At 47.8% G+C, this 27792-nt stretch overlaps 1 protein-coding gene across 1 annotated transcript; it reads left to right on the top strand.

Annotated features, from left to right (window-relative positions):
* The first annotated feature begins 915 nt into the window (after positions 1 to 915).
* On the top strand, positions 916 to 27408 carry LOC125738613 (synapse differentiation-inducing gene protein 1). The gene is made up of 4 exons (XM_049007770.1): positions 916 to 1691; positions 6496 to 7035; positions 11248 to 11385; positions 26517 to 27408. The coding sequence occupies exons 2-4, from the start codon at positions 6562 to 6564 to the stop codon at positions 26673 to 26675; spliced, it is 771 nt and encodes a 256-aa protein (XP_048863727.1). The 5' UTR covers positions 916 to 1691; positions 6496 to 6561; the 3' UTR covers positions 26676 to 27408.
* Positions 27409 to 27792: the final 384 nt, after the last annotated feature.

The raw sequence follows: 27792 nt of genomic DNA, 5'->3' as shown, positions 1-27792 counted from the left end.
TAAGCATTCTTAGCACAATAAAATAACACAAACATCCTCCTCTATTTTCTATTTCTTTTAAGCAGTCAGACCCCTTATTAGACCAACAACAAATAAATAAAAACAAATATACATTATTTATAAATACATTGTGGGATATTTTGAATACATGTTTTAAATAACAAAAAGTCCAAAAGTTAACAATAAGATAAGATAAGATAGATCTTTATTGTCACTATTACAGAAACAGTGAAAAACAGTTTAGCAGCACAAGTTAAGTAATAAATAAGAAATAGGAACAACACACAAAAAGAGACAGCCATTCTATTACAGTATGAGTGGCTGAGTACAATGAGGAAAATAAATGTAAAAACACACACACACAAAAAACTGCTAAATCTCGAGGAGCGCCGGGCTGCTACGGCTGCTCGCGCCGCCATCTTGTGTTGAAGTTTAATAATAAGGGATGTAATCATTAGAAATTACTTTTGACTCGTTCATCTCTGATGATTGTGTCATTGTAATTAAAATGCCGTGATGAATGGCGATTAAAACTGTGTAAAATAAAGGGCTTAATGGGTAGCATAATGTCTACTTTATCCACTTCATAACTGTAATTACTACAAAAATCCTACCTTTTGCCAGATCAGGTACTCTAAATCCTTCTAAAACGTTTTGAACAACACATATTTAAGGTTTGATCCAGATCAAAACCAAGACTACATTACATGATGTAATCTGATTTCAGAATGCTTTTTTTATTTTCAACAACCCATTTGAAGTTTTGATTCAATCTGGTAGCTAAAATCCAATCAGATTATTTCTAAACAAGCGGGCCCTAGTTCTTAGCTCACAAACCTTTACCAAACATCGACACAAGGGGGCGGTATCTCAGCACTGTAGCCGCCAAGCGGGAGCGCTGCCCGCAACATCAGGACCGTTTTTTCGCCAAAGCATGCTTACCGTGCATGTAGTCAAGGTCGCCCTGCTGTATGTTTCGATATTGTAGTAAATTAATTTTACTTGTAGGGCGCATTCCAAAAGGTATCCGCATCAACATACGCTATAATTATATCATCAATTATTTTTAGGCGTTGCATGATTTCCGCTGAGTGCTCCGGTTACGGGTCTGCAAAAAATAACGCGAGCAACGTATGCTGTATCAGGATGTGGAGTCCCTGGCGCTCAAGGACGGAGTTGTATTGGAAGAAAGTGGCAGGGAATGGCCGTCCTGCCTAACACCGTGAGCTCTTTAGGACCGAGGGGAGGGCTGCTCGACTCACTGAATCTCGATCGGGAGAATGAGCCTTCAATAGGCTCACACGGCGCTATCCCTTTCCCCCTGCGCGTCTCCCCTACGTCTGTCCTTCCTAAAGACGCATGCATACATCGACACCGAGGGGAGATGGACGTGCAATTCCCTCTGCATAGCGTGGGACTATAAGGCTGTTGCTGAAGGGCAAAGACTATCTTAGTGATGTGCTTTAATATTTTTTGTATTAAGGTATAATCCTATCGAAATCTAATCCTAAAACGGGCCAGAACTCGGACGATTGGGAGTCTTAAACTATTTTAAAGCCTGCGATGCAATCTTGGTGTAGACTGGACATCGAGAGAAGATCGTAACCGGGGGAAACCCAGATTGTCCTGCCGCCGAGGGTTTATGTGTTTGCAGGGGATCCTCATCGCAGAGCGCTCTTTCACCTTGGAAGGTAAGCGTAAATGTAATATTTAGTCAGATCACGAACTTGAAAAGCAATTGAATGAATGCGCCAATATGACATCAGTGCTCCACAGTGACTGCATGAGTTATACAGGCTGCAGACAGGTAAAATATTTACGATATCAAACAGAACAAAAATACTAATCCTGCATCCCTACATGGGATTCTTACATTGGATCGTGCATTTAATCAGTGTCATCCTGAGAGAAATCTAATTCGATTACGCATAATATAATACACAGAATAATCAATATGTTAATGATAAATGGCATAAAATTACGCCAATACTATTCTTTTAATAGATTTCTACATATGGTATGACATATCGGGCCAATGGCACATATTTCAAAATTAATATGCTTAATAAATCGAGGTCTATTGTGAATTAAAGTAGGAATATCTTGGTCACTGAAAAATGATATTTGAATTATACAGAACTTGTGCCACTGTCTTGCCTATAAGTCGACCCACAAGGAGAATAGTAACGCAGACCAGCGGACCACTAGAATTAACCATCAAATACATGAAACATTAAACACTGATGTGATTAAGCCGGTCTAAATAGATCTGCGAGTGAATGCCGCAAATGATAAGCATGAAGCTTTTGTCATTTAGGTACAAAAGAGTCACTGTTAACACCAGTTTGCCTGCCCGTGTGTAAAAACTGGTATTTTATTACCGTTGCCTGTGTTGTGCCGAGGACTCGACCACAGGTGCGACTTTCTCAAACTAACCACTAATTACAGTGACACCGAAGCTTTGCAAAGCCATTTTAATCTTTTGGGTTATATAATAACTAACTCAAATCAGCAGTTATGCACAGGTACCAACTTAGCCTGCAATTCCAGCTGCCGTTTTCGGTTTTATTTGTTTTCTTAGTTACGACTTTTGTGTAGCAAGTAGTAATCGTCTTAATAGTTTCCATTAAAAACCCACCTCAGGCCGACTTGTAGGCTACCGATTTCTACTGCACATCCACTTTGTGTCACTCAGTAGTCTACACATAAACCACATAATACAGAAAACTGTGACTAAGTAAAAACATTTCCATAATTTTCATACCATGCAACACAGACTAACAACCTATGTGACAAATATAAATGCTGTGTTAGGTCTCCAAAATTGAAATGTTCAGAAATACTATTCTATTGACCAGAACAAAACAATAGATCTGGAAGTGTTACTTAAGTTTTAGCCTGTAATTATTTAGGCCAAAATCCTGGTTCCATTTAAAATATGTTCTCCCATAATCATGATGTATAAAATACCACAGAATACCTATTTAAACTGTCAGCATGTATGTCATTTATCTCCACAACACGTACCACACATGGGTGCTGATTTAGCTGTCCCTTATTATGTCACATATGGATTAAATGCAGAAGACACATTTTGTTATGTGCTGTGGTGTGTAATGAATGACGACTAATCACTTTCAGCTTTATGATGTAAACTGTGCTCTATCCAGGTTGTGTAGCCTGCATGCATACCTGTATACAGTCACCCTTCACATCCACCTGGGTTTGGGGTGGAAGATCCCAGAGAATGTGGAAATTTGTGAATAATACTTGGGCACCCCTAAACTCAATTCCTACACACACACACACACATATACATGCACATACATTTTGGACCCATTATGAAAAATGCTGGAAAATTTTACTACAGGAAACGCAAGATTGTATAATCATAAAGACTGCATGAGTGTGGCTGGTTGCTCTGACACAAAGATGCATGGCGTACCCAAGCCAGGAATTTAATAATATTAAAGATATAGTATGCACTTACACTAACAAACATTATGTAAAACTAATATTAAGTGATTTTATGTGATTCACATCATTTTCAGTATTGTTTCTGACTTACTTGTCACCTAAGAGTTTCTGTGATCTTTCGGCAAGCTGCAAAAATATTCCTGTTTCAATTGTTCACAGCCAATTCATAACCGAAACGGCGAATTTGAATAACTGAAACCGCGAATTTGAATAACTGAAACCGCGAATTTGAATAACTGAAACCGCGAATTTGAAAAAATGAAACCGCGAATGTCAAATTCGCAAATCTTTAGGGGCAACTGTACCTGTCATATGGTCTTTAGATGATGGGACATTGAACGACAATGGAAAAGAGAGAAATCCACCGCACACAATCCATCACCCTAGTCACTTTTTTTGTTCCAGAACCCGCAGATATATTTTGCTGCCCTACAAAAACATTCGTGTTCAACCTGTAGACTCTGATCAGCCAAATTGGGAAACCCCAGCAGTACAGTTTCAATGTAAAGAAAACCCCAAAACTGTCCCTCTAAAACACTAACTAATCAGGTCCACTTAAAAAGACTTTGTGAAGCACTATTTGGGAACTGACAAACGATTAATGAGTTCTTTACTAACTCATATGATCAACTCTTTCTGCGCTTAATACTTCGGTTTCAAACATTTCCAGAGGAAATGTCATTAGTTTAGCACCAGTTTGTGTGACAGAATGTGGGTCAGTTTTATATCTAGGCTGTTTAGTGGAACACATATCAACTGATTAAACAGCAGTGACTGATCCTCCACCATAATTCACAGTTGCCCATTTCACAGGTTTGCTCTTTGTGCCAAATATTAAACAATCAGCTAAGAGCCTGGACCTCCTTACCAATTTAATTGCCTTCTTTGTTTCAAGTGGATGATATTAAACATGTGGGTGTTACAGCGGGAAACGGAGCAGGGAAGGATGAGATGATACACATAGCAGCTCCGACGAATAAAAAGATTTAAACTCAAAGAACACACTAAGACACAGGAATCACCAGGAGTCAAAACAAAAAAGGTAAATGATGAAACTAAGGCAGGGGGCGACACTGGAAAAAACATAGTAGACCAGCAGCAAATGCAGAGCAAATGCTGCTACGACACAGAGACAATTACAATGACTAACTGAAGAAACCAGGCAAGGACAGGCACAAATATACTTGGATAACAAGGGCTAACAAGGGGCAGGTATATAACAAACAAGGGACTAGGGACAACGAGGAGCTGGTGAGGTTAATTAACCGATAGAGAAAGGTTTAAACACCAAGGAAATCTTAAACAAGGAAAACTGGACATACTGTGAGTAGAACAGGAAGCAGAAACAAAACAGGGGAACTGAAATACACAAATAAATGATAAAGCGAGAAAACACTCTGGCCAGTCTTGAACCCACAACAGAAGTCGGAACTAGACAAAAGCCAACCTATTAAGCTACACAGCAGACAGGAAAATAAGGAAACTGTAGGGTTTTAGAGTACAGGATGACCAGCAATACCTCCTGGACAAACAGAGAACAGGCATATCACATGGGCAGGACAGGGACCAATCCAGACACCTGGTCCGTGTTAAAACTATTGCCTTACCATTTTAACTGACAACCTAGTTTAACTGTTTCCTGTAGTTTTGGGTCTTTCTACTTAGTGTTTTATTAGCTGGCATTTAGCATCAGCGGGGGAGTTGGGCAGATAAGGCTGTGCAGCAAGGCAGGGCAACAAATCTTTTGAACAGCATCAGGGTTGGCGGGGGGCATAGGAGACAGCAGAGGCCAGTAAACAGAGGAGAGGCTGACCTTGATGATGTCAAAGGGCTCGGGGGGGGGGCGGTCCACCACTGGCTTATTTAGCAGGACTTCATAACTAGAAAAGTGAAGCGAGGCTTTAGCCTCTATGTACAGACACCATGCATGGCACTGAGCTTAGTGCAGCCATGACACTCACCCTGCACATGTGCAGAGATAAGGAGCACACAACAAGCTACCTCAGTGGTGAGAACCTGAGTGCAGCCATGAAGTGGGTGATGCCTCGGCACCACACTAGCCTGAATGGAGCAGTGTGAGTTTTTCTGATGGCTGATGCAAATCCTGCCACCAACCCCCAAGGTTTTCCCTGAATGCTGGAGGACGTCCTTATAGGGCTGGATGTAGATTAACATCATACCCAGGATGAAGCAATTGCAGGTTAAGGGCACAGATCCATAGCCTCAGAGCCAATACTCCACCTGCTCTAAGTAGATATGTATGATAATCACCCTGCACTCCATGTATACACCTGTGATATTCAGCCTGTGCTCTGTGTAATATGAGTGATATTCATGCTTAACTTTGTGTAGATATGCATGATATTTACCCTGTATTCTATAAACATGCATGTGATTTTCACCCTACGCTTTGTCTAAATGCATCTGATATTCATCAGTTCTCATTCTGTTGCCTTCCACTGACATTCTGTACTAGAGCTTTTCTATAAACAGCCTCTCACAAATGCCTTAAAATAATTTATAGCTAATTTTCTGCATTAATTCTGGTGTAATGCATAAACAACATCTTAGACGTTTCTGTAAGACACAATATTAAACTGGCCAATAATTCACACCCCAGTGTGTTTTCCAGAAACATGACCTGTCATTGACTGAAGCATCGCTTGGGACTGGGAAAGCTATGAAACGTTTGCAAATACTCTCCTGTTGTTTCACACCACAGCAAGTCTCCATGGAGACTGGGACAGTAAATGAAATGGCAAAACATCAATACCAAACCTTTGACACTCAGTCTACATGGCTAACAAGTGTGACAGCCACTGAGCAGTGCAGTGATAAGCCTGACCAATCTGTGGGAGTTTGCAGTGAAAACCTCCCTGAAACCCTTATGAATTTGAATGTAATAGGCTTGTTATTTATGAAATGTTATATGGGGGTGTATGAGTGTCACATAAATGGTGTTTGGTTTTCCCTGATTAGCTGATGGATGGTGTATTCCACTCTCTCCTGCCTATCCAGAGGCTGCTTTGAAGAAACAGGACAGAAAGGGACACAGGTAGAGACTCGTGCCCACAGGAAGGCACCATGGAGCGGCCACCGGAGGAGAAGGACCTGCCGGTGCAGAGGAGTGGAGTAGGGGGGGAGCCGGCAGTGGGCCCCCAACGCAATGGGCTCATCAACACCCGCAACCTGATGGTGGAGTCCAAAGACGGATTGGTGTCGGTATACTCGGCTCCGCAGTACCAGGGGCACGTCGTGGTCAACCTTTCGCCCCAGCAGGAGAAGAACCCAGCCCCCCAGCTGCTGAATCCTGGGTCTCTGTCCCAGGCCGTGGACCCCCACTTTCGGCCCAACCTCATCCTATGCTCGGAAAACATGCTGAAGGCCTGGGGTGACGGGGACTGCTGCGAGACCACCTTCATCGAGGAGCTCTCGCCTGCCACCAAGGAGGGGCTCGTATTCGCTGACGGCAAGTTCCTGGACCTGTCGGGCGAGGACGCCAAGATCCAGACACTCTCCTATGACATGGATGACGAGGATGACTTTCAGGAGCTGGAGGTGGGTTGCTGGTTTGGGAGTGAAAAGTTCTGAGCTCACGTTCAGAGAGAGCTACTCTCTGCGTGATTGTTTTTGAACGGATTTCCCAGAAGGCTGAGCAGTGGGAAGCGTCTAGCAGCAGGTAGTGTAGCTCGGGCAGGATCGGCGCTGTCAGGAAAGCAGGGTGTCCGGCGGCAGGGAAACACCTGATAGCCCAGGAAGTCTGATCTGCAGCCAGTTGTGTGATGGCACACTTCAAACAGTGCCACAAATCATGAGGGCTGAGGGCATGCAGGTGCCTAGCCTAATTGGCACTGCCACCCCCCAGGTCTGCTTCTGTTCCCTGCAGGAAAGTCGATATTGTCGCTGCTCTCCCGCAGACCCCAGGCTCGCCCTTTTCATGCATTATAAATGAACAGGGGTCTTTTCAAGCCAGAGCGTTTCATACATTAAAATGGCAGGGCGGGACTTCAAACAGACCCCCCCCCGATTGCAGGGCCCCACTCCATCTCCCACACGGAACCATGGCTCTGATTAATCTTCCAGCTCATCCCGACACGGCTGTGCACCAGAATCTTCCTCCTGTGACTGTTGGGGTGGCTCTCCTTTCATTTATTGGTGGGTGAAGCCATCCTCATCTACCCCCCTTAATGCCAAGTTGTCTTTTTAAACCAGTAAAAGTGCTTAACTTCTCTCCGCATCATGAGGCTACATAAATCCCATTTTTTGGGGGATGTCCACCAGAGATAAGAACATAAGAAATTTACAAACAAGAGGAGGCCATTCGGCCCATCAAGCTCATTTGGGGAGAACTTAACTAATAGCTCAGAGTTGTTAAAATCTTATCTAAAGGAACACAGAATTTTAGCTTGCACTACACTAGTAGGAAGACTATTCCATACTCTAACTACATGCTGTGTAAAGAAGTGCTTCCTCAAATTCATTTTAAAATGTTCTACTGCTAATTTCCACTTATGGCCATGAGTTCTAGTATTTAAACTAATATTGAAATAGCCATTTGGCTGAACAGCATCCCGACCTGTTAGAATCATATATACCTGGATCATATCCTCCTTTAGTCTCCTTTGCTTGAGGCTAAACAGATTCAGCTCAGCTAACCTCTCCTCATAAGACATTCCTCCAAGACCAGGAATCATTCTGGTAGCCCTATGTTGCACCTTTTCCAAGGCAGCAATGTCCTTCTTAAGGTATGGTGACCAAACCTGCACACAATATTCTAGGTGGGATCTTATATAATATAGGAATTATATAATTGTAGCATCACCTCCCTTGACTTAAACTCCAAACACCTAGAGATGTAACCTAACATTCTATTGGCCTTTTTTGTTGCTTCCCCACACTGGCGAGAGTGGAAGCATCAACATACACACCGAGGTCTTTCTTGTAATCAGCTACCTTTATTTTAGTGGAACCCATAAAATATCTGTACTTTATGCTTCTGTTCCCTGCATGGATTACTTCACATTATTCTATGTTAAATTTAATCTGCCAGGCATCAGCCCAGTCGCTAATTAAATCCAGATCCCTTTGTAGCCTCTCTGCTGCTAGATCAGTATCTGCTACACCACCCACCTTGGTGTCGTCTGCAAATTTAGCCAGTTTGCTGTATGTATTGGTGTCAATATCATTAATGTAAATTAAGAACAACAGTGGTCCTAAACTTGAACTCTGTGGTACCCCACTATGAACACAGACCCACTGTAACATTGTGCCTCTAATAACTACTCGCTGCTTCCTGTCTATTAACCAGTTTTCGATCCAAGCTGCTATAGTTCCTAAAATCGTTGCTGCTTTGAGCTTTAGCAGGAGCCGTTTGTGGGGGACAACATGAAAGGCCTTCTGCAAATCTAAGTAGATCACATCGTAGGCCTTTTTGTGATCAATTTCTCTTGTAGCTTCCTCAAAGAACTCAAGTAAATTCGTTAAACAGGATCTACCTCTCCTAAATACATGTTGGTTATCCCTCAGAATGTTGTTTGCATCCAGATAATCTACCATTTTCACTTGGATTATAGCTTACATTGTTTTTCCAGTAATGCTAGAATGTAATGCTGATTGGCCTATAGTTTGCTGGATTACTTCTATCCCCCTTTTTGAATATGGGCGTTATGTTAGCATGCTTCCAATCAGAAGGTACCACACCTGCAGATAACGATTTCTGGAATATTAAAGTTAAAGGATGGCTAATAATATTCCTCATCTCTTTTAAAACTATAAGTAAGATGCCATCAGGACCCTGCAATTCATTTATTTTGAGCTTAGCTAGGCTTATTACCACATCGGCCTCAGTTATACCTATATTGGTCAAGGACGATGCTGTATTCGTACTAAATGGTGGTAAGTTACTCATGTTCTCTACTGTGAACACCTGTGTAAAATAATCATTAAACTCATTTACATATATCAATTTCATTTTCAATTACAAGGTCCTTGATAAAGATTAATAACCTGTAGTGTGTTAAAAGGCCGCCATACCACTGTCATTATCTGACTATTAGGTGTGTTTTCCGACCTTTATCAAGCACAGTTAATAAAATGCTTGACACTCCCCCCCCATCTCTGACATGTTGGACATGGAGTGTGTGACACAAACACTGAGGCCTCTCTGCAGATGCCCCTCACTCCTTTCTGGTACTCACTGACCTGCCCCCCATCTCTGTCCTGCTCCTCCGTGCTTCAGCCCGTCTGCCATCACATCCTCTTCCCGCTCCCTCAGGGTGCCGTGAGACATCAGCTTTGCACCCAGAATCCCAGCCCCAAAATGACCCATCATCGGATCCCACCTGCTTTCCCACGAAACAGCCTCTTTCTGGGCTTAGCACGGGGAGTAATGTCTGCTGAAAGCAGGAGTGACTCTAGTGGGTTGCCTGGCACCAAGGGCTATGCCCTTCTGGGCATGACCATATGCACCAGGTCCCCCCGATGGAGGGCCACACCATGGCAGAGTCCCTGCCAGAGAGTGCAAGCTGTCAACTCCAGCGCAAAGGGACATGGCAACACCAGGACAAGCTGCGATTCGCAGGAGAACCCAGTCAATCTCATGATGTCATGGGGGGAGGGGCTTTTTCATCCCTGCCTTTCACCACCAGCAGTGTGTGACGTGTGTGGACAGTGCCGACAGACATAGCTCGATGCAATCATGTGTCAAAACAGGCAGAAGAGATGCACAATAAAACAAACTCCCTCACACACTTAACCCAGAGGGGCTGTGCAATCATGGGTTCACGTTTCTCACTGTACTGTAGGTGTGATCCTCTTGAAATCCGTGTTAGTTTTTTTATCAGGGTTCTAGTTATCTGTAAGAGGTTTTTCCATTCAAAGACAGCCCTCTTAATGGTGCCTGGGTGGGGGCACTCAAAGGGCTGCTGCTTCACGTCAGCAACTGTTACTCCAGTAACTCGCACGGCACAGATGGGCCGAACGTGAGCACAAACGGCGAATTCGCCCCCCCAGTCCTCCGCAGCGAGGAGCTCAATGAGCAGATCACGGGAAACTGCCAGCTGGCAGGCAGGAGGTGGAGGAGGCGCCCAATCAGGCAGGAGGTGCCCCTAGACCTCCCTCCAAGAGCAGATTCCTTCCAAAAGGTCCATCATGTCATGATGAAACTAGAAGCCATCCGCCCAGGGGCAGGGGGCGGGCAGGGGGGCCATCGAGGCAGACAGAGACCACAGCACGTCGCTGTGCTCTTTGATGTGCATCACAAACAAATTCATGCCCAGTAGATAAATGGCGCTTGACACATCAGGCTATAGCGAGATGAGGAACCACTCTGCTCTAACTGAAGCTCATGTTGTCTATTCGCGAGCCAAATGCAGAAATTAGATTATGATTAATATGTGTCTGCATTACTTCAATAGTCGATTATTCCTTGCACAAGGGGGACTTTAGACATTATTTGCAAGGTTTGGCTAGGTGTGCCTCTGGACGTGGGGGGGGGGGGGGGCAAGAACAAAACAAGCATTGTTTTGAATTTCATCAATAAATATTGATAAATGTGTCAAACAAAAAACACCATCTGTGTAAATTCTGCTGCATGTTGGGCGTGTGCGACATTCCCATGTTTATCTGCTTTTATCAAGGTCTTTTGTGTCTTAGGACAGTGACCTATCCGTATGGTCCTGCTTGATGGTCAGCCAAGGTGAAGTTGGCCTTTAATCAATGCATGATTTCACTTTTAAGATGACCACTGTGCCTCTCTTCGTGGATTCGCAGAGCGAGTACTCAAGTGATACGGAGAGCGAGGACAACTTCCTCATGATGCCCCCCAGGGACCATCTGGGCCTGAGCGTCTTCTCCATGCTCTGCTGCTTCTGGCCCCTGGGCATCGCCGCCTTCTACTTGTCTCATGAGGTAAGTGCCACGTCACATTGCCCCCCCCTGGGGCCAGGGAAACAGGGGTGTTTATTTTCTCATACCTCTGACTGGTTTTGAGACAATACCCAAGAAAAGGAGAATTGTGTCCCCAAACAGCAGCATTGTGTTTTTTCATGGCACCTGTATGGCTGTATGGTAAACTATGGGCAGCTGTTCCCAGATGTGGCAACAAAGAAATGCCATGACGCAGCAGAGCTTTGGCGACCCTCCTGGAGGTCCGAAAGACCGATATGTCAAAGAAGGGTGGCGTTTCTGTGGCTCTGGATTGTCAAAGCCCCCATTAGAACACTGAACAGCATCAGTCTCACCATAGACGGTACCTTCGTTATAAGCATTCCTGTCACTTGATATAAATGTCATTGGGCGCAGAGCCCTTGAAATAAAAACACAAACCTACATTTTGGTCTATTTATGAACTGCTTGAAGACCATATTACTGTAGTTTAATAATAGCAGAAGATCTCACATTGACAAATCCATGGTAAGAGCTGAGTTTGTCTGAACCCAAAGAAAGTCATCTGCCTGTCAGTGAAACCCCCCCCCCACCACCACCCTCACGAAAAAGTGTTATTCATCACGCCACCATCCGCAGCCTGTGCTCCAACAGTCAACCGGCTTGTGACAGTAAACTCAGTGCGTCAAATACTAACCAAACACACAGATTTGTCTCCATCTTGTCCACATTGATGCCACAGTGTTCGGCCAAGGTTGATGGCAACGTTAAGCTGCAGTAACATCGGGGGGGGGCAGAGGCCAGCTAGGCTCATGCAGTTAGTCAAGGATATGGAGAGGCATGGAGTCACATAGACATGGCCTAGCATGTGTCCAGGAAGCAGCCTTTCCACACAACCTTCCTGGACAGGCACAGACACCTTGCCATTCCACGCTGGCGGCCAGGCCATCCTCAGTTGAATGACATAGTCATCTGTCCGAGTGCCTGAAAAAAAGCAAACTGAAAAGAAGCCCTCCAGGACCAGAGCCAGACTGCGCAGAGCAGTGGCGACTCAATAAGTCTGGTGCTAAGCAGCATGAAATCTGTGCTGAAATTACCTGGAGGCAGAAGAAGCAGAGATCCAACCATCCATCCTCCAATCGATTGTCCTGGTCAGGGTCTTTGCCATTTGCATTCTGAGAGCAGGCCCGGGAAGCTGTGTTTCATAAGCGGAGTCATTTCAGGAAATAGCATTCTGTATCTGTCTGCTGACGATAGGGGCTTTGTGGCTGATCTACACCCAGCTATTCCCGTGCCACCCCCTCCCCATGCTGGGCTGCACTGCTCCACAATCAGCTTACAAATCACTCATTCCCCCTTTCTGACATGTAGCCTACTGGCAGACCCGCTCAACCCACGGGAATCAATAACTCAATCCCCCTACAAAACCAGGGCATTGCAAGAGGCATCAGGCAAGCAGGACCCATTAGAGGGAAAAAATCCTACCACACATGCTTTAGGGCTATTATATTATTTACGCGATCACACCGCATTCACAAAATGCATCGAGTCTTGGAGATCTGATCGCAGAAATCTAGATGGCACCCCCAAGAGGTGGCGGGAACTAGAACGATTAATTTGGGTTACAGGTAATGCATCTTATGTCACATTTGTTCCTGTTCAAATGATTGCGTCACCAGAATCTCATTTTGAAAATGGGTTTTTGCACCATTGAGCGATAAGAAAGAAGCACCACCTTGACAAAGAAAGCAGGCAGGAAGCTGCCTCTCTCTCCTCTGGCCGGTCGCTAGACTTCACACTTGACTATGAGGATTTACTCCAAGTGCAACCACTTCCAGTGCAGCAAAAGTATTCTGATCCTCACATGCAGCGTGCATATTTACGCAAGTTTCTCCTCCACAGCGATTTGCTTATAAAGGAGTCGCATCAGAAATGAAACACATTATGCTAACGGATGCTACGATGACGTAGCAGCAGTAAAACTATTTATTCAACATGTTCAAACAATGCATCTTTGCCCTATGCTTTACATACAGCAAACACAGATCTTAGAGCTGATTGAAAAGTTTGTCATTGGTTTCTTAAAACATTGAGAAAATGCCCTCTTTTAGGGTTTGATTCTGTAACACTTCTTAACTTAATTTGTATTTATATTTCATTTGGATAGACACTTCTAAGCTTTGGTTTTTTTGGTTTATGTCAGGCAAATGCCATTGATTTTTTATTTTTAATTAAGTCTCTAATTACTATGAGGATTTCTAGAATCCCTAAACTGCAACCTGACAGAAATATTTTTTACTGTGGAGGCACTTGGAGGCGAGGTTTACTTGTGAATAATAAAGTTAAAGAGCCGTTTCCTAGCCGAACGCCATTTCCAGCTTCCAATCACACATACTATTCATGGCACAAAAGGTCACGTGGATTTTAATTGGTTCTTGTGCCTTTTTTGGTACAGAACAGGACTCCTATTAAATTTGTCCTTTAAAGTGCGATATCCAATCAACATGCTAGATAGGCAGCGGAAGTCCCTTTACCCGCAAGCCGCTTGCTCTTCATGGATCATCTCCTTGACCCCTGTGATGAGCAGTGCGGCTGACAACCCGCTAAAGCCTATTCCGCCAACACATGCTCTTGTCTGGCCCCGCTGTCCATCACCCTGGGAGCCAATGAACAGCCAGACCCCACTTTCAAAGGAAAAGAGCAGTGGAGATAGATGTACTCTTGGTGTCTTGGTGCTGTCCGAAAACGTTTAAAAGCTATTCAAAGTGGGATGGGATGCTGATGGTTATGTATGATGCCAGTTCTCTGCTTTGCTCTGGCTGAATTGGAAGTTATGGGAACCTTCTGAGCTCAGTCATTAATGGTTCAGTACAACAAATGGTGCCGTATGCAGTGACTTGCCGATCCGCCAGGAGAAAGTGCAAAGGCAAATATGATCTTTTATTGGCCAATATCCCTGTGTTGCTGTTCTCATTTTCTGCAAGAGTGTCATGTGACCATGGGAGGTGACGGCCACATGTTGGCTATGTGTCATGGCTCAGCTTCAGTGAATATCCAGCTGCAAACAACAATGCAGGCAGCAGCCAGGGAAGCTACTTTGGGTATGAGTGCTGCCAAGCAGGATGCAAAAAATACTAAACTAGTGCTGCAGTTTACAGCAGGGAATCACCTGCGATTTCAGAATGCGAGACAGTCACAATAAATACTGCAAATTTTGAAATAAATAAAATATTTCAATTAAGGTGAAATGTCAAAGGGAATACAGTTAGCGCTCAGACTTCCAGCAAACCTGATTTGTAGGTTTTTACAGATATGCCAGATAGGTATCTGCTGGTTTTTTCTCCAGTTAAACCATTAAAAGCCTGAACTGGATGCACAGTGGTGTGTCAATACCAAGGGCAGCAGTAGTTAGAAGCATCTGCAGCACTGTGGCTCCTTAGTCAGCTTGCTGTTGTCCTGTTTTGAAATGCTGCCACAGAAAACACTGGGGTTTTTAAGCCAGCCGTTATACTGTAGCCAGACCAATTTGTCATGTTTATTGGGAGCACTGTCAGGATGGAGACGTTCCTCAAGCAGCGTCCGTGCAAATGCGACACTGCTCTGCATGCAAACTGCCGCACAGCACTGCAGCTTCTCCTTTTGTTCTCATTTGTTATTTCCATGACTGGAACTCACCTGTACCCACAGCGACTTCTGCTGCGGACGCGATAGGGTCACAGGTATACTTCAGTGGGGCGATTCAGGTCACCCACTTCACTCAAGGTTTTAGGCTGTCCCATCACATTTATATCTCTCCTGTGTGGCGAAGAACAGGCTTTCCAGCTCCACATCTGCTATACAATCCCTTTGAAATCATATTTGGAGTTTTTTTTTCCACTGAATAAGTGAGACTCATAAAACAGCTTGGGGAGCTTTTCCAGACACCGTACACCTTTTCTCCAGGTCTCCCACCAAGCAGCGTGGCTGAGGTACATTTCTATACCAGTAACATGGGGGATAGGGGGCGCTATTAATCAGCCACAAAAGCCCTGGGGTAGGTACTTGAATGTGTCACATCCTGTCCTTCTTATCGGCAGAGGAAATATGGGGAAAAAAACTCCAACAAATAGTGTCCCAAAATTGAGTGACACAATCTGTTTGCACGAAGCCTGTGTGCATAATCTGATCGGATGCTTCTGGAACCCACTCCCACATGGAGATTAAGCTCTCTACACAATATCTCAGCTGGGGTGGGGGGGGGGGGAGGGGGGGCGAGGGAGCGTGGGCCACTGCGTGCGCTGTTAGCTAACGGCCTCCCTGGGCGCCAGGCAAGCTCTACCGGGCACACTTCATATTTATTCAGCCGGCTAGCATTTAGCCAGCTTTCCGCGCGTCTTCTGAAGGTCAGCTGAAATCACACCGTGCACGTGATGGAGGTGACCTTGAAATCCGTGCGAGTTGAACATTAAACAAAACGTTGGATGTTTCCCGCTATGGTTTATTTCATACATTATTTTTTTGCTTACGTATAATTAGTTGAATGATTTTGCTGTGATGGCCATTCATTTGGCAAATCCTTTATGAAAGCAGCATTGTGTCATCTGCCCGGTTAATTTAGACTCATTACTAATTATATTTGCTTACTAAGTGTATTATTTGGTAGCTATAGTGGCGAAAACTGTTACAGTCCATATTCAAACTGCTGATGAATAGGTTTGGGGGAAACATAGAGCTAAACCTTCACAATTATATCATTATGCCTGAATTTGAAACTTTAGTACTGAGCAGATAATCACATTTGCACGTATGTATGGAATCTACCAGAAAGGAGCACTGGTCTCTCATGCTGCAGACTCTTGAACAAATCCTCTCCATCAACTAAACAGATCACTGAAAATACAGAGCCTGTCTGGAGCCTGTGGTCTGGTAGCACTGTGATTTCCAGTCTTAACCAGCTGCGTTGCAGAATCTAGCTGTCTTCTTAGCATCTGAGAGAGAGTAAACGGTGTGTCCTGTCACACCGCCGTGTCATTTCCCAGCGGTCTCGGGAGGCTGGTCACATGGACGCGCCTCCCCCAGCTTCAGTTTGGGGGGGCCCCTGGTTTAAGGATGAGCTAAACCCTGTGTCCGTTTTGCTGGAAAGGTGGGTGGGGGGAATATTTCTTAGATTAAAAGTACAGTATATATGTTTTCCTCTGTCGGCACTCCATCCTGGGTTGTTCCGCACTTGCGGGACAGGCTCCAGATCCTCTGAGACCCAGAATATGTCAAGCGATTTCAAAAAATGGATGAAAGGATATTTCCCTCTCTGAGATTCTGACTGTCATGCCCGGCTCGTCCGCTCCTCGTGTGTGCCACGCCCCCTGCCTTCCCACGTGCATTTCCTTGATTGTACCCTGCTGTATCTGCTTACTTTGATTAGTCTTGTCTGGTTTTAAGTCCTGGTCTTACCTGTTAGCGTGGTCTGTCATTGATGTTAGTCCGCGTCAGATGTTCCCTGCTACCCGTTCCCCCGATTCCCTTATTAAAACCCCAGTTTGCCCCGTAATTCGCCTGTCTGCCTGCTTCCTGTCTGCTCGCCTGCCTGTTCGCCTTACCGGCTTCCAGCGTCCCGTGACAGAATGACAGACCAAAAGAAGAAGCGGAGAGGGAGGAAGAAGCTCCCAGAAGAGCCGATCCGTCTGGGCGCCTGCTCGCTCTCCAGCCCCTGGCTCCCTCAGGAGGAGGAGCTCGTCCTGGGTCCCGACCTGGGACCGTACGGTCTGGGACCCTGCTCCCTGGCGAGGCTCTGGGCTCCGAGCGAGGATGAAGAGGACGAGCCCTTCGTCTTCCCGGACCCAGAGCCCCTCCCTGCGGAACAGCTACCGCCCCCCAAGCGGTGCGATAACCGGCCCGAGCGGCTGGCCAATGGGAGGGCCAGAGCAGTGAGGGACGCCATCCCGCGGGTTCCCCGCCCTCTTAAAGGGGCCACGCCCGTTTCGCCCGCGGCCCTCGCTGACAGGTACTTCACCCTCCAGGGACTGTATTGGAGGGTGATGGGAGAACCGGCCCCACAGGGCCCTCCGGAGGGGGAAAAGCTCGCAGTGCAACTGGGGCAGGATTTCGCCTCTTTCACTCCAGAATCCCCGTATTCAGATCTGGAGAGGATGGCTGAAGACCTCCGGAGGCTGATCAAGCTCCGGAGAGCTCCGGAAGCGCCCCCTCCGCCTGCAGCTCCAGGGCAGGCGCCCCCACTGCAGCCGCCTGCTGCAGCTCCCGGGCAGGCGCCTCCACTGCAGCCAGCTCCTGTTCCTGACCGTGTTCCAGTTCCTGACCGCGCTCCAGTTCCTGCAGAGGCACCCCCTCTGCAGCCGCCTGCTGCAGCTCCCGGGCAGGCGCCCCCACTGCAGCCACCTGCTGCAGCTCCAGGGCAGGCGCCCCCACTGCAGCCACCTGCAGCTCCAGGGCAGGCGCCCCCTCTGCAGCCGCCTGCTGCAGCTCCCGGGCCGGCGCCCCCACTGCAGCCACCTCCAGTTCCTGACCGCGCTCCAGTTCCTGCAGAGGCACCCCCTCTGCAGCCGCCTGCTGCAGCTCCCGGGCAGGCGCCCCCACTGCAGCCACCTGCTGCAGCTCCAGGGCAGGCGCCCCCACTGCAGCCACCTGCAGCTCCAGGGCAGGCGCCCCCTCTGCAGCCGCCTGCTGCAGCTCCCGGGCCGGCGCCCCCACTGCAGCCACCTCCAGTTCCTGACCGCGCTCCAGTTCCTGACCGCGCTCCAGTTCCTGACCGCGCTCCAGTTCCTGACCGCGCTCCAGTTCCCGGGCAGGCGCCCCCTCAGCAGCCGCCTGCTGCAGCTCCCGGGCAGGCGCCCCCCCCGCGGCCTGACCGTGTTCCTGTCCCGGCGCCCCGGCGGCCTGACCGTGTTCCTGTCCCGGCGCCCCGGCGGCCTGACCGTGTTCCTGTCCCGGCGCCCCGGCGGCATGCCGCAGCTCCAGAGGCGCCCCCTCCGCCTGCAGCAGCTCCAGAGGCGCCCCCTCCGCCTGCAGCAGCTCCAGAGGCGCCCCCTCCGCCTGCAGCAGCTCCAGTCCCTGTCCTAGTCCCCGAGGTGGTCCTGGACAACTCCATCTTGGCTCCTCCCTCTTCGGAGGTGGAGGAGCTGGAATGGGACCCCTCGGGGACAGAACTCGTAACCCCTTGTCCCTCGCCCCGGCGACATCGACCCCGAACTAGGGTCGGCCTGTCTGTGTCCCGCAGGGGAAGGGGACACAGACGCAGGGCTGGGGTCCCGCCCGCCCTGCCCCCTGGCTCGCCCTCCCTCGCCTGCGCTGGGGCTCGGTTGGCGCCTGCGGGTCCTGGCCCTCCGGGTCGGCTGTCGCCTGCAGGTCCCTCTCCGGTGCCTCGTCGCCCTGCCTCGCTCCCCTCTCTGGGTCCTGGTCGGTCGCCTGGGGGTTCCCCGACGGCGGCTCCTCGGTCGCCTGCGGGGCCCTTACCTCCGGCCCTTTCCCGGACGTCGCCGCCTGCTGCGGCTCCCCCCCTCGCCGTGCCTTCGCCCTGGCCCCTTCCAGCTCCCTCGTCCCCTTCCCCGGTGCTCCCTCCTGCTCCCTCCCTGGCCCCTCCGCGGGTCCCTCGCCCTGTCTCCTCGACCCCTCCGGGGTCCCTTCCGGCTCCGGCCTCCCGGCCGCCTGCGGCCCCTCCGGCTGCCTCCCGTCGCCCGCTGGGGCTCCCTCGGGCTCCCCTCTGTTCCCCCTCCTTGTCTCCCTTCGCTCCTCCCTTTGTCCCTTCGGTCCTCTCTCCTCCTTCCGCCTTTGTCCCACCTCTCTCTGCTCCCTCCGGCTCTGTTCCTCCTGTCTTTGCTGCCCGTCCTCCTCTGTGCCCTCCGTTCACTCCTGGCCCTTGTGTCCCGCCTGTTCCTTCTGTGTCCCCTCTCTTTCTCTGTCGGTCCGTGTTCCCCGTCCTCTGTCAGGTTTTGTCCCTGGTCCTGTCTTTGTGCCTGTTCTGTCTCTCTGTTTAGTTCCCGGTCCTTTGTTCTTGGTTTTGGGTTTTGTTTTTCAGGTCTTGGTCCCCTCGTCCCGTTCGTCGCCTCCTCCTGGGCGCGCCCGGTGCAGCGCGCCTTTGGGGGGGGGCTCTGTCATGCCCGGCTCGTCCGCTCCTCGTGTGTGCCACGCCCCCTGCCTTCCCACGTGCATTTCCTTGATTGTACCCTGCTGTATCTGCTTACTTTGATTAGTCTTGTCTGGTTTTAAGTCCTGGTCTTACCTGTTAGCGTGGTCTGTCATTGATGTTAGTCCGCGTCAGATGTTCCCTGCTACCCGTTCCCCCCGATTCCCTTATTAAAACCCCAGTTTGCCCCGTAATTCGCCTGTCTGCCTGCTTCCTGTCTGCTCGCCTGCCTGTTCGCCTTACCGGCTTCCAGCGTCCCGTGACACTGACCTCGCCTATAGTTAATTACTTTAGTCTGATAGTAATTAATTAGGTAGACTTAAATTACTGAAGTAATTATACTGAAACATGTTTCCTCTCTGTAAAGAACAACTTGCCGGTGATCATTTTGCATGCTGAAGCCCTTCATCACCGGTACAGGGCACTAAATTAAACGTGTTTTTCAAGACATAGGAACATTCAATAACTCTTAGCAATGAAGCATAAAACATAAATATATTCAAGCATGAATGTATTCATTTGAAATACACTTAGAATCAGAACCCTTTTCGAGAAAACTATGGCTAACCCAGATGTGGTGAACGTCCCCTGAAGCATTTCATATCTCTAAAAAACAAAAAACTTTTCTCAACATAAATGAGGTTAGGAAAAACTCGTGTGTACTCAGCGATGACCAGTCGGCCTACTCCGTGGTTTCTCCCAGGGGTGTGGGAAGTGCACCGTTATCCAGGATGACCTTATTTTACTGGCCAATGAAAGAGCTGCCCAGGAAAATGGGTTAGAGAACCTAATTATGACAATACTAGTACTACTGCTGTTACTAATATTAATAGCTATCCATGACCCTGAACTGGGTAAGCAAAATGGGAAAAAAAGTGTTATAAGTAACAAAAACATTTTAATTTTATTGGGGCTGAGAAGAGGAAGCTAGCTAATTTGTAATATCCAGATGTTATAGGATTTCGAGATCTTCCAAGCTAAAGGCCACTCACAGCCATGCCGCTGGCTGTGAGCAGACACTCCACTCCACACCCCTCTGTATGTCTATGCCCATTCTCCAACGCCCCCCCCCCCGTGCTTTTGCTGCCTCCCCCATGCCCGCCCACTTGTAAGGGGGGACAGCTCATGTGCTCCAACCATTTCATGATCTCCTAAGCCTGGTTCCTCCCCCACAACTCGAGAAGTGAAAACAGACTTATGCCTTTTAAAAATGGATTTTGTTTATCCTCTTGCAAATTGACACACAGGGGGCCAGAGTCAGGGTGTATAAGCCATCCTTGGACCATGCCAAGGGACCCCCCCCCCCCCCCCCCACCCCATCAACCTGGACAAATACTGATTGACCAAAATCATCCTCATACAAGCAGCAAAGGTAGCATTTCTGACTGGAAAAGGTGTTTCCCAGCATTGTGAATTAGGCTTAGTCTCCACATTAGGTACCCATGGTGCCTCAGGTGTGCTGAAAGAATGGCATCTTCTCGTTCTCGTCACTTTGTTGCCACGGGTAACATCAGTTGCACAGTTGGGGGGATGCAGCGAGATAGGGCAGTAATCCCCTCCAACCGTGCACACGCCAGAAAATCTAAGTCTCCCTCCCCAAGAAAGGGAAGCTCACAGGAAAGGCGATAACAGGGAAGGTTAGGGCTGGAAATGAAGATGAGAATGTGGCAGAAAGAGAATCTCAGGCTTTCATTTCCAGGCCAAAGCAGAGCTGAGGCCGAGAAGTAACCAGAATGCTGTTGTTTTGTCATCGCTGAAGCACCAGGCTCAGTAACAGGCCTCTGCGACAGGAAGCTTCTCGACCCAGGATGGGCCGGTGCCACGTGCTGTGACCCCCCACGCGGAGGGTGTCAGAAGGAAGGCCAGCAGCACTCAGCACTGCACCAGTGTAGACAGGCAGGGTCAGGGTGCCAACATGTCGCACACACACCCCGGAGCGCCCCCCCACAGCGCACACCTCCCTCCATCTCTCACCATTTGGAGTGTGTGAGAAATATGGTTCTGTCACCCTGTAAAAGTTCCTGATATTCCTTCATAAGTGCCGCTGGATGTCAGTCAGCATCCATCACCGCATTTTTCTCCTTTGGAAATTTCTGCATCGTACTGCCTGTTCTTTAGCCTTAAGAAAGTTGTGATCAATCTGCAAGAAAAATATCATGGTGAAACAGGAGAGCAATATGAAGGCCATTGTAGTTTATCCGCATGCTCTGTGGATCACCAGCACTTCAATCCGGCATCGGAGCCTGTGCACCGATTTCCTGAGCATGTCTGCTGTGTCTGTGCTATGGTAAGTGCCCGTGACATGTTCCTGCGGTATCCTTGGTGACAACGGTGTATTCCACGCTTGTGTAGAAAACTCACAACAAGAACATTGGGTGTGTAACATGATGGGAGTCCTGGGGATGCTGTCAAAGGCATTTCGGAGGTGGGAAACGACAGTACTTGGAGAGCAGAGAATTCCTTGTTCTTGCAGGAGGAGCAACAAAGAAGAGAACAAGTTCTCTAGCTTTTTACATTACATTTAAATCATGCAACCTTTGACTGTTCATCAACAGATCTATTTTTACAGTTCTAGCCCTTGTTCCTCTGACTAGGAGAAACAGTTAGAAGATGGTTGGCTGTATTGACATTTTTACGCACAATATGCAAATTGTTGGTGAAGGATTCACAATTGATTGATTGAGAAAGTGCACTGATTTTATATTTAGATCCTGCCATGATTTTTTTAAATTATGAACTAATTTTCTCAATTGCGACAGAACACCTGAAACTGTTTGGGATAGTGTGTGTAATGTCCAGAATCACGGGGTCAGATTTTGTGCCATGTCTGGTTCAGTCATGTCCTGCCAGCCCTTCTTTGTCTTTTCAGCTGATTTGTCATGTAGCTGCGACGTGACTTCGCAGATATTTATATTTTGGTTTGTCTTTTACCAAGAAAGCCAGATTAATCACATCAAAATATCATGCTTGGCAAGGACACCTGCTGCTGGTCCGATTTACAGCAGATAAATGTCAGTGCACCCTAATTAGTGAAATCTTCTTTATTCCCCTTTTAAGAAGATTATGGCCTTTTAAATTTTGCTAAAATTAGCTTCAGTTCATTTAAAGATGCAATTTCAATTTCCGGTTTGATAAAGTAGATTGCTTTTTGGGGGAATTACAAAGTGTCTGCCTGCTGCTTATGGACCTGCTTGAATCATTATTGCCAGCCATGTGCCACCTGCAGAGGGTGACACTGCAGTCCGGCCCTTAAAGCTCCCCTGGCTTCACCTCAATGCTGCCAAAAGATGCCAGAACCGGCTGCCAAGGCCAGGGTGGAACAGCCCAGAGCGGCCCGGAGTTCAGCGGTACTCAGGGGCCGCAGGGCAGAAGGTGCTATGCTGAGCGAATGCACACGCTGTGTATGTGCAGAGCAGCTCACCAGGGGCAGCAGAGGAGCAACATGCCAGTGGGAAGGGGATCCCTCACACACAACATGGCGTCGGCTGTTCGCACATCTCCGCTGAGTGCCTCCGGGGGCACTGCAGTCACTGCTGCAAACCCAACACTCAAAACTAACTGGATTACAGGTCTGTCCCTCAGAAGGACCATCCATATTATATTCAGATTCTTTAACCAAAGTGAGGCTGACACATCCCGCCATCCATCTTCCAACCACTAATTCAGTACATGGTGGCTGGAGGCCTGAAGCCTTACATAGCAGGGCTGGGGATGCCCTTTCAGGAGGCCAGTTTTACATGGTGTCATTAGATCAATTTTAACAACTACATTCTCACAGCTATAGTATTGCTGTTCATTAGGACCAGGACATCGGGGAAGCAATTTCTGTGTCTCTGTGTTTCTTTGATTTCAGGAAATCACATTCCGTGTGCCTCCCTGCGCAGTACATTTCATGAATCATAATCCGTTACCATGGAAATGACGTACAATATTAACGTCTATTAAACCGGAAAAAAAAAAAAAAAACGTAATTCTTGCAGATTAAGATTGTAAAACAGCTGAATAGGTGCTGTAGAAGACAGAACCATGGATCTGTACCCAGAAGGCGAAGCACAGAAACAAGATTACTTATTTAATACTCCTTTCCTGCAAGGACTCCACAAGGAAATCACCACACGCCCATCCTGTGCATGCTATGTATGTAATTACTATGTTAAGCCTAAACCTCCAACATGGAACGGCAGCCCTGTTTCCCAGCGAGCCTTTTTGTATTCACTTCAACTCCATTCCGTAGCCTTGCCTGGTTGGCAGTGCTGCTTCATTTAGGCCTATTTTAGGATGGCGACTGAAACTAATTTACCACTGATATGGCGGCTGCACGTCACACCAGCCTGTTTTCCCAAGGACATGAAAGCAGGAAAATGGACAGTCGTGCTTTCATCTTACCCAAATCAAGATTCACTCTCGCTACAAGGCAGAGCCCAAGAGGCTGTGCGGAATACAGGCAATAGAGGTTACATGTTGTCAGAGTGACCAAAGTGCTATTGGCTTTGCTTGCAGACACTCCCAGCTGCTATTGGCTGTGTTAGAAGACCACACGCTCTCCCCACTGTCTCTCTCTGCTTGAGCTTCTACCATGGAAGGGCTGTTCTGCTGGAAGTAGCAGGCACTTGCAGTAGTTGGGCTTTTCTGTTACAGACCCCACAGCCCTCCCTAGGGGGGCCTAGCAGCCTCAACCATGAATATTTCAACCCCCATCACCAGTTGAGTGCTGATGTCAAAACAGCATCCATACCAACAGGAGGTTGGGGGGTGGGACAGTAATCAGGTGATCTCTGAAATTCTACCCCATTTATAGGTATCATCAATCACGGGGGTCTGGCACTGAAACTATACCCCCCCCCCCCCCCCCCCATTCTTTGTCTCTATTTCGCTCTCTCTGCAATGCGTCCTCCTGCTCACACTGCAGAACGGGGAGGGTGCCTGCATGACGGCCGGGGGGGGGACATCACCCCCATCAGCACGCACCAGCACCTGCAGCATTTCAGATGGGATCACAGTGTCCGTGCTTGCGTGTGTCGGGCAACGCGGTGGGACGGAACCGGTGGGACGGAACCGGTGGGATGGGACCGGCTTTCCGGACATGCCGTAAACCTTCCTGTCTGCCAGGCTTCAAGTGCCTTTTTCAATTAGATTCTCCCACATGGCACTTCAGAGAAATGCCTGCGCTGCAGAAGAGCAGTTTGGTTGCAGCGTGATAAAACACAGGACAGCTTTTGGCCACACTCACCTGAAAATGAGGTCAAGCTCACATCCCTTCTGTAGAAAAAGGGTTGTGAATAATCTCATTGGTTTGCATTAAATCACCATGATTGCAGGCCGGCTGCACTGGGTCTGCATCACGAGAGCGAGAAACACTGTGCAATGACATTGCTTGATGATTTCAGTATTAGGTCATTAAATATTAGTGTTGTAAGGATGAAAATATGCAGTGGACTGTTCACTTTCATGGCCTGTGGCATAACTTTCATCTTGATACACTGAAGGATAATAAGACTGCTTCATTAAAGTTTGAATGCTCCCCTCCCCGTTCTACAGTTGGTTCATGCCTGCAGACATTAGCCCAGCTGAATTTATGAGCAGGTATTGGCTGGCATGATCACGGCCATGAACAGCTTGACCAGCGACAGACCTTGGCACTGTTGGGGGTATGACCCGGATGGATGGGGGACTGACCTGCGGGTACCACTTACTGCCTCCTTTAGCTGCCAGAGTCACATGGTCACCCTCCGTGACCCAGTTTCCTGCAGTTTTTTTAGGCTTTCTGCGTACTTGATTTACAGATGCTAAATGGATCCCGTAGGTCAGTGAGTTCAAAGAGAATCGTCAATACCTTACTTGGGGGGGGGGACTGGGGGGGGGGGAGAGGGCATTCTCCGGCTGGGGTCACAGCACGTCCATAGAGGCGGAGCTGGAAGCTCATTTACAAAGACATTGCAAACAGGCAACATGTTACGGATTCGAGAAGCACTGAGCTGATACAGATGTTGTGGGCATGATTTGCACCATGCAGTTGGGGAGGGGTGTCTTGGGTGATCGGCTATACTGAGATGCCCCTCCTCCCGTACTGGCATGGGCATCATTCTATATGGAGCCTTTGTGAACTCATCAGGAAGAGCAGCAGAAGCTATGATCGGTAGGGTGCCATGCTTCCTGGCCCTGACCCATGCTGGTAGCTCGGGGCAGTTCTGGCCAATTCTGTGAAGCTCACAGCAGCTTGGGGCAGTTCTGGCCAGCTCATTGTATTTCAGGGCAGCTCTGGGAAGGTCAGGGCAGTGTTGGTGCTGTCAGAATGTTCTAAGCCTATAACATCAGGGCTATTATCACGGTTCTCAAGGTCTGTGCACTACTGATTTTCCAGCCTTCCTTTACCTGCGAGCCAGCAGTGAAGCCTCCAGGCAATCAGAATCAGTGATTATTAAACCAACTACTTAGTAGAACTGAAAACAAGGCTTGGATTTGGAATTGAGGTCCATATATGAAGAGCCCTGCTATAAATCATGGATGAAGAAGCAGCCACCCTGTCACCTTGACTGTGGGGAAACTGGGTCCATGTTTCTGCTAGTTCCCCCCCCCCCCCCCCCCACCCAAACTCTTTCCATTCCTGTCATCTACACAGAGAAGCAGGAGAAAACATGGATAATCACCCCCATCCATATATGACCAAACCTTCCCTAATTCAAAAGGCCTGGACTGCATCTCATAAATGACTAAAGAAATAAACCCAGTGCTACATGCTAACAGTGCCAGGACAAAGAGATGGCTGTGCTCCAATTAATTAAAATAATAATAAAAATAATTAAAGGAGGGAAACTTTGTACCACAAAGGCATTCAGATGTGAATAATTAAGCAGAATGTCTGTCCTGAACATTGGCAGCACACTCTGGATGTAAGGCTCTCCGCAGTCCAGGAGGAGGACTGACTCACCGAGCCGTCAACCACCTGCCTCTCTCCAGTGTCAGCTCACTGTGCTCTGCTCTGATTGGCTTTCACTCCTGTGCCTCTCTCTCATTGACTCTCTCTCTCTCTCCCCTACAGACAAACAAGGCTGTAGCCAAGGGGGACTTTCACATGGCCAGCTCCAGCTCGCGACGGGCGCTCTTTCTGGCTGTGCTGTCAATCACCATCGGGACGGGAATCTATGTGGGCGTGGCAGTGGCACTCATCGCTTACCTCTCCAAGAACAGCCACTTGTAACCACCGACTACATCGTCGAGGTGGCCTGAAGATAAAATAGCAACTGCCCCCAAGCTCTATAACAAAGGCAATCAGTAACTGGTCCCTGTTATTATTCTTGTAATATTACCTACACTTTTCTGATTGCTTTTGCTGTGGCCCGACACACACGTACAGAAACTCACTTCAGGGTGTCTGCAGGGAGCGTGATCACCTCTTAGCATTGCCAAGACCTTTTGAAGACCAGCTCCACACTGCTGATGACCATGACTGGCATGCAACAGAGCAGCAGAGACTGTGAAGCTGAAGGTTCTGCTCTTTTAATTCTGATTAACCATCATGCTGCTGGACACTCCCACTGACGGGCTGGGACCTCTTGTGTTTTTGGAGGAATGACCTCGTACTTGATGGTACAGCTGTGTTTCACTACTGGATTTAGTCACAAGGAACCTATTTGAGCCAAAACTTATGCTAGTGTTGTATGAGTAATGAACAAGACATACAGGACAGGTGGATGCGTGTGAGTTGCACAGTACTTGCTACGTTTTGTCTGTGACACACTTGCTGCATTCACCTTCTCTGCCCACCAGCAGACTATATGACAACAGTCTGTGCCGTCTCCCTCAGCAGACCAGCTGTCCAGAAGAGGGCAGTGTTGCAGACACAGAAATGACCTTGCATTTGTGTATATGCACGTACATACCCAAATGCATATTGTTGTAAATTCTGTATTTTTCTTCCGTGCACATTAAAAACATCCACAGTTTTGTGGAAACTCAAACTTAAGACACCTACCCTTCAACATCTCTTTAGAATGGTCACCAGTGGCAACAGAGTCATTGAGTTTAAGTAGGAGGCGAGACAAGTATTTCTGCATATATATCCAGGACAAGGTTTTAAATCAGCAGCTCACAAGTACTTTTCAGACTGATGTGATAAATGTGAACTACGGTTACAATCAAGCCAGACCCGCAAAAGAATCTTTGCTAACTGTACTGACAATTATTATTGCCTTCCAGACACTGCGAATTAAAGCGAAATTAATCACACCACACCAAGGGCTCATTTTAGCTCTATAAATGACAACAATTCTTTTAACAGATTTAAATTTAATTCTTTGGATTTCAGATGTGTTAAC

This window comes from Brienomyrus brachyistius, chromosome 3, assembly GCF_023856365.1.
Source record: "Brienomyrus brachyistius isolate T26 chromosome 3, BBRACH_0.4, whole genome shotgun sequence".
In the NCBI taxonomy this organism is placed as follows: Eukaryota; Metazoa; Chordata; class Actinopteri; order Osteoglossiformes; family Mormyridae; genus Brienomyrus; species Brienomyrus brachyistius.
The sequence above is the reverse complement of the archived record's forward strand: the minus strand, read 5'-3'. Positions and strand labels throughout refer to the sequence as shown.

What these genes read in the sequence shown, in the direction of transcription:
- LOC125738613 (XM_049007770.1), top strand. Translation starts at nt 6,562, where the DNA reads ATGGAGCGGCCACCGGAGGAGAAGGACCTGCCGGTGCAGAGGAGTGGA. An exon ending in ATGACTTTCAGGAGCTGGAG is followed by an intron (nt 7,036 to 11,247) that starts GTGGGTTGCTGG and finishes GTGGATTCGCAG; the next exon opens with AGCGAGTACTCAAGTGATAC. An exon ending in CCTTCTACTTGTCTCATGAG is followed by an intron (nt 11,386 to 26,516) that starts GTAAGTGCCACG and finishes TCTCCCCTACAG; the next exon opens with ACAAACAAGGCTGTAGCCAA.